Source organism: Drosophila suzukii (assembly GCF_043229965.1).
Source record: "Drosophila suzukii chromosome X unlocalized genomic scaffold, CBGP_Dsuzu_IsoJpt1.0 scf_Xc, whole genome shotgun sequence".
Lineage (NCBI taxonomy): Eukaryota > Metazoa > Arthropoda > Insecta > Diptera > Drosophilidae > Drosophila > Drosophila suzukii.
This window is the reverse complement of record NW_027255894.1, coordinates 3,814,114-3,820,542: the sequence shown is the minus strand read 5'-3', so window position 1 is coordinate 3,820,542 and position 6,429 is coordinate 3,814,114. Positions and strand designations below refer to the sequence as shown.

The following is a 6,429-nucleotide window of genomic DNA, read 5'->3' as shown; positions in this document are numbered from 1 at the left end:
ACCTTCGCAAAATTAAAATCAATGACATAAAAACCGTCATATTTTTTACTACATTTAAAGTTACATATTTTAATGCAGATAACAACGTAATCATTCCACAAGCCCATAGAGGTATGCCATATCAATATCCGACTTCATTTGACCAAGTTATAGGCTTTTAAAGATGGAAATAAGGGCCATTTCAGTAAGCCTTCGCAAAATTAAAATCAATGACATAAAAACGGTCATATTTTTTACTACATTTAAAGTTATATATTTTAATGCAGATAACAACATAATCATTCCTCAAGCCCATAGAGGTGTGCCATATCGAAATCCGATTCATTTTAACCAAATTATGGGCTTTTAAAGACGGAATGAAGGCCCATTTCAGTAAACCTTCGCAAAATTAAAATCAATGACATAAAAACCGTCATATTTTTTACTACATTTAAAGTTACATATTTTAATGCAGATAACAACATAATCATTCCACAAGCCCATAGAGGTATGCCATATCAATATCCGACTTCATTTGACCAAGTTATAGGCTTTTAAAGATGGAAATAAGGGCCATTTCAGTAAGCCTTCGCAAAATTAAAATGAATGACATAAAAACGGTCATATTTTTTACTACATCTAAAGTTACATATTTTAATGCAAATAACAACATAGTCATTCCCCAAGCCCCTAAAGGTATGCCATATCAAAATCCGAGTTCATTTGACAACGTTATGGCCTTTTAAAGATGGAATTAAGGCCAATTTCAGTTAACCTTCGCAAAATTAGAATAAATACATAAAAACGGTCATTTTTTTTGCTACCTTTAAAGATATATATTTTAATTCAGATAACAACATAATCATTCCACAAGCCCATAAAGGTATGTCATATCGAAATCCGAGTTCATTTGACTAAGTTATGGGCTTTTAAATATGTAAAGAAGACCCATTTCAGTAAACCTTCGCAAAATTAAAATCAATGACATAAAAACGGTCATATTTTTTAATACCTTTAAAGTTTAATATTTTAATGCAGATAACAACAAAATCATTCCTCTAGCCTATAAGAGTATGCCATATCGAAATCCGAGTTCATTTGACCAAGCTATGGGCCTTTAAAGATGTAAAGAAGGCCCATTTAAGTAAATCTTCGAAAAATTAAAATCAATGACATAAAAACGGTCATATATTTTACTACCTTTAAAGTTATATATTTAAATGCAGATAACAACATAATCATTCCACAAGCCCATAGAGGTATGCCGTATCGAAATCCGAGTCCTTTTGACCAGGTTATGGGCTTTTAAGATGGAAAAAAGGCCCATTTCAGTAAACCTTCGCAGAATAAAAATCAATGACATAAAAACGGTCATATTTTTTACTACATTTAAAGTTATATATTTTAATGCAGATAACAACATAATCATTCCACAAGCCCATAAACGTATACCATATCGAAATAAAAGTTCATTTGACCAAGTTATTGGCTTTTAAAAATGGAAAGAAGGCCCATTTCAGTAAACCTTCGCAAAATTAAAATCAATGACATAAAAACGGTCATATTTTGTACTACCTTTAAATTTAAATATTTTAATGCAGATAACAACATAATCATTCCACAAGCCTATAAAGGTATGCCATATCGAAATCCGAGTTCATTTGACCAATTTATGGGCTTTTGAAGATGGAAAGAAGGCCCATTTCAGTAAACCTTCTCAAAATTAAAATCAATGACATAAAAACGGTCATATATTTTTACTACCTTTAAAGTTGTATATTTTAATGCAGATAACAACATAATCATTCCACAAGCCAATAAACCTATACTATATCGAAATACGAGTTCATTTGACCAAGTTATTCCCTTTTAAAGATGGAAAGAAGGCCCATTTCAGTAAACCTTCGCAAAATTAAAATCAATGACATAAAAACGGTCATATTTTTTACTACCTTTAAAGTTAAATATAACAACATAATCATTCCACAAGCCCATAAACGTATATTATATCGAAATTCGAGTTCATTTGAACAATTTATGTGCTTTTGAAGATGGAAAGAAGGCCCATTTCAGTAAACCTTCTCAAAATTAAAATCAATGACATAAAAACGGTCATATATTTTTACTACCTTTAAAGTTGTATATTTTAATGCAGATAACAACATAATCATTCCACAAGCCAATAAACGTATACTATATCGAAATACGAGTTCATTTGACCAAGTTATGGGCTTAAAAGATGGAAAGAAGGCCCATTTCAGTAAACCGTCCCAAAATTAAAGTCAATGACATAAAAACCGTCATATTTTTTACTACCTTTAAAGTTAAATATTTTAATGCAGATAACAACAAAATCAATCCACAAGCCTATAAAGGTATGACATATCGAAATCCGAGTTCATTTGACCAAGTTATGGGCTTTTAAAGATGGAAAGAAGGCACATTTCAGTAAACCTTCGCAAAATTAAAATCAATGACATAAAAACCGTCATATTTCTTACTACCCTTAAAGTTAAATATTTAAATGCAGATAACAACATTATCATTCCACAAGCCCCTAAAGGTATGCCATATCGAAATCCGAGTTCATTTGACTAAGTTATTGGCTTTTAAAGACGGAATGAAGGCCCATTTCAGTAAACCTTCGCAAAATTAAAATCAATGACATAAAAACCGTCATATATTTTACTACCTTTAAAGTTAAATATTTTAAAGCAGATAACAACAAAATCTATCCACAAGCCCCTAAAGGTATGCCATATCGAAATCCGAGTTCATTTGACCAAGTTATTGGCTTTTAAAGATGGAAAGAAGGCCCATTTCAGTAAACCTTCGCAAAATTAAAATCAATGACATAAAAACCGTCATATTTTTTACTACATTTAAAGTTACATATTTTAATGCAGATAACAACGTAATCATTCCACAAGCCCATAGAGGTATGCCATATCAATATCCGACTTCATTTGACCAAGTTATAGGCTTTTAAAGATGGAAATAAGGGCCATTTCAGTAAGCCTTCGCAAAATTAAAATCAATGACATAAAAACGGTCATATTTTTTACTACATTTAAAGTTAAATATTTTAATGCAGATAACAACATAATCATTCCACAAGCCTATAAAGGTATGCCATATCGAAATCCGAGTTCATTTGACCAAGTTATTGGCTTTTAAAGATGGAAAGAAGGCCCATTTCAGTAAACCTTCGCAAAATTAAAATCAATGACATAAAAACCGTCATATTTTTTACTACATTTAAAGTTACATATTTTAATGCAGATAACAACATAGTCATTCCCCAAGCCCATAAAGGTATGGCATATCAAAATCCGAGTTCATTTGACAACGTTATGGCCTTTTAAAGATGGAATTAAGGCCAATTTCAGTTAACCTTCGCAAAATTAGAATAAATACATAAAAACGGTCATTTTTTTTGCTACCTTTAAAGATATGTATTTTAATTCAGATAACATTATAATCATTCCACAAGCCCATAAAGGTATGCTATATCGAAATCCGAGTTCATTTGACTAAGTTATGGGCTTTTAAATATGTAAAGAAGGCCCATTTGTAGCAGGATTGCTACGTCGTAGTATGTATGTATGTGTATGTTATTGTATTCCTTCTAGATCATTCATGTTAGTTCTAAGAATAAGTTGTTGTTGTTGTACGATGCCGCTCACTGTTCTCTAACTCTCTCTCTCAATCTCATCGCTCTCACACTCTCTCAATAAATCGGGGGTTGATGCGGATCGTGAGCTGAGAGCGAGGGCAGTTGAACGCCGACCGTGATCCGGAACATACCAAATTATCAAATAAAAGAAAAGACTAAAAGTATATATCTGCGTTGGTGTTTAACTTCAGGGGAATACGTTATACCCCTACAAAATCAGAAGTGGGCCGATCACGAGCCAATTAATTAAAGTAAAGACAAAAGAAAATCAAAATGGAATTAAATAATGCTTCGATCGAACAATTAAAAAGGTGGTTGAGTGTGTTGAAGCTATCAACAACCGGAACGAAAAAGGAATTGATCTTGCGGTTAAATAAAGTACCAAAGGAAGTTCGTGGAAAAGTTGGTGAAATGGCGAAACAAAAAGATGATAAAGATGGCGACAAAAGTAAGGGCAATGACAGCAGCGACGAAATTTTCGAAGACGGCGGCGGAATTTTCCAGAAAGAAGGCGGCGACGGAAGTAACGGCAAAGACGGAGATAAAAGTAACGGCAAAGACGGCGGCATCCAGAGCTACGACAAAGAAGACGGCGACAAAAGTGACGGCGGCATTGAGAATTACATCGAAGAAGACGGCGAAACTAACGGCGAAGATGGTGCAGCGAATGACGAAGTGGCTGGCAGCATGCTCAGAATTAGAGGCAAACGGAGCAACGAAAAAGGCGGCGAACAAAACGAAGACGGTGGAAGGAACGACAATTACGCAGAAGACGGCATGCACAACCAGGCTGGAGAAAATTCTAGAAACGCAAAAAGCAGCGAACGTAAAGCGGTGGTGGAAAATTTTAGCGAGAGCATCGACGTCTCGTTGGGCATGGCAACACAGGTATTGAGTGAGTTTTCTGGCGAGTCGTGTGCCCGCAAATGGACTACTCAGGTGCAAAATATCGCGACCATTTATGGAATAAGAGGAAAATTCGTAAAGATGCTAATGCTAAGCAAAATAAAGGGCAAAGCTTATGAGTGGCTGCACGCAGATTCAGACCGCGTGTTGCTACCGTTGGATGACCTAATGGCAGAGCTGATCTCAATGTTTGGAGAAAAATCATCGAAGTTGGAGATACGGCGCAAGTTCGAAGGGCGCAAATGGAAGCAAAGCGAAACTTTCGGGAGTTATGTCGACGACAAGATAATGCTTGCTCAGGGCCTTAATATTGATGCAGATGAAATGTTGAGCTGCATCATCGAAGGTATCCCCAATCAAGGGCTACGCAATCAGGCGCATATTCAATGCTTTGTGGATGTTGGGCACATAAAGAGAGCGTTTGCGGATGTAAGCTTGCCAAAGCTATATGGAGTTGGCAGGCCGACGACATCAACGGATCCCAAGGACAGCAAAGAGACTCGTTGTTTCAATTGCAATGCAAAAGGGCATTGGGCGTACGAGTGCAGGAAGTCAAAGAGGGAAAAAGGATCGTGCTATGCGTGCGGTGAGATGGGACACTTTGTGGCGAAATGCTTGAAGAACAAAAACAAGAACGAGGGCGAAAACAAATATGTAAGATATGTTGAAATTAATTTTGTAAACGATTCTAATACCAGGTTAATTGCAGAATGCCTCATAGATACAGGAAGCCCAATTTCATTTATTAAAATATCCAAAGTACCAGAAGACATTTCGAAATTACCAGTTTTAAGTTCGTATTATGGTTTAAACAAAAGTTACCTGAAAACTTATGGAAAAATATTATGTTATGTTTTGAAAAATTTAAATAAAGTACATTTTAATTTAGTTATTGTGGCAAACGAATCTATGAGTCATGATGTAATCTTGGGACGAGATTTTATGGATGCTTGTAATCTAAATTTAAACCTTGACACTTTGAAAATGGTTACAGTTGAGAATATTGAAAATCCTTCTGATGTTAGTGATGAAAAACAGATAGTTAGCGATGATGTTAGTGATGAAAAACAGATAGTTAGCGATGATGTTAGTGATGAAAAACAGATAGTTAGCGATGATGTTAGTGATGAAAAGCAGATAGTTAGCGATGATGTTAGTGATGAAAAGCAAATAATTAGCGATGTTGTTAGTAATGTTAGGGATAAAAATAAAATTTGTAGCGATGTTAATCATGGAATTAGGGACAGCAGGGAAACAATTAAGGAAATTTTTAGTAAAATCAGAAATGAAGAAGAAGTTACGAATAAAAATTATATTGAGCCGGAAATAAATCTAGTGGAAAAGGAATTATTTAATATAAATTTAACGGATGAAAGTGTAGAATATAAAGTTGGTGATCAGGTGAATTATAATGTTAGGTGTCAGTTTGTTAGGATGGTAGAAAGTTGTTATGTAAATAAAGAAAAGCCAAAGGAACCGGAGGTTAGATGCGAAATGAAATTAAGATTAGAGGACTCAAAACCATTCAGTTGTTCGCCCAGACGTTTAGCTTACACAGAGAAAGAAAAATTACAGGTGATATTAGACGAATACTTAAGTGAAGGAATTATAAGGCCAAGTGAATCTGAGTATGCATCTCCAATAGTGTTAGTTAAAAAGAAGTCAGGCGACTTACGACTATGTGTAGACTACCGAAAGCTTAACAAGACTATGGTGAAAGATAATTATCCGCTACCTTTGATTGACGATTTATTAGATACATTAGTAAATAAAACAATATTTTCAAAATTAGATTTAAAGCATGGCTACTTTCATGTGTTTGTGGATAGTGAATCGATAAAATATACCTCATTTATGACGCCTTTAGG

At 34.5% G+C, this 6,429-nt stretch overlaps 1 protein-coding gene across 1 annotated transcript; it reads left to right on the top strand.

Moving 5' to 3' along the window:
* The first annotated feature begins 3,752 nt into the window (after window positions 1-3,752).
* Window positions 3,753-5,467, top strand: LOC139353866 (uncharacterized). Its single transcript, XM_070998090.1, has 2 exons — window positions 3,753-5,215; window positions 5,271-5,467. Exons 1-2 carry the CDS (start codon window positions 3,929-3,931, stop codon window positions 5,280-5,282), a joined length of 1,299 nt encoding a protein of 432 aa, XP_070854191.1. The 5' UTR covers window positions 3,753-3,928; the 3' UTR covers window positions 5,283-5,467.
* Window positions 5,468-6,429: the final 962 nt, after the last annotated feature.

What these genes read in the sequence shown, in the direction of transcription:
- LOC139353866 (XM_070998090.1), top strand. Translation starts at nt 3,929, where the DNA reads ATGGAATTAAATAATGCTTCGATCGAACAATTAAAAAGGTGGTTGAGT.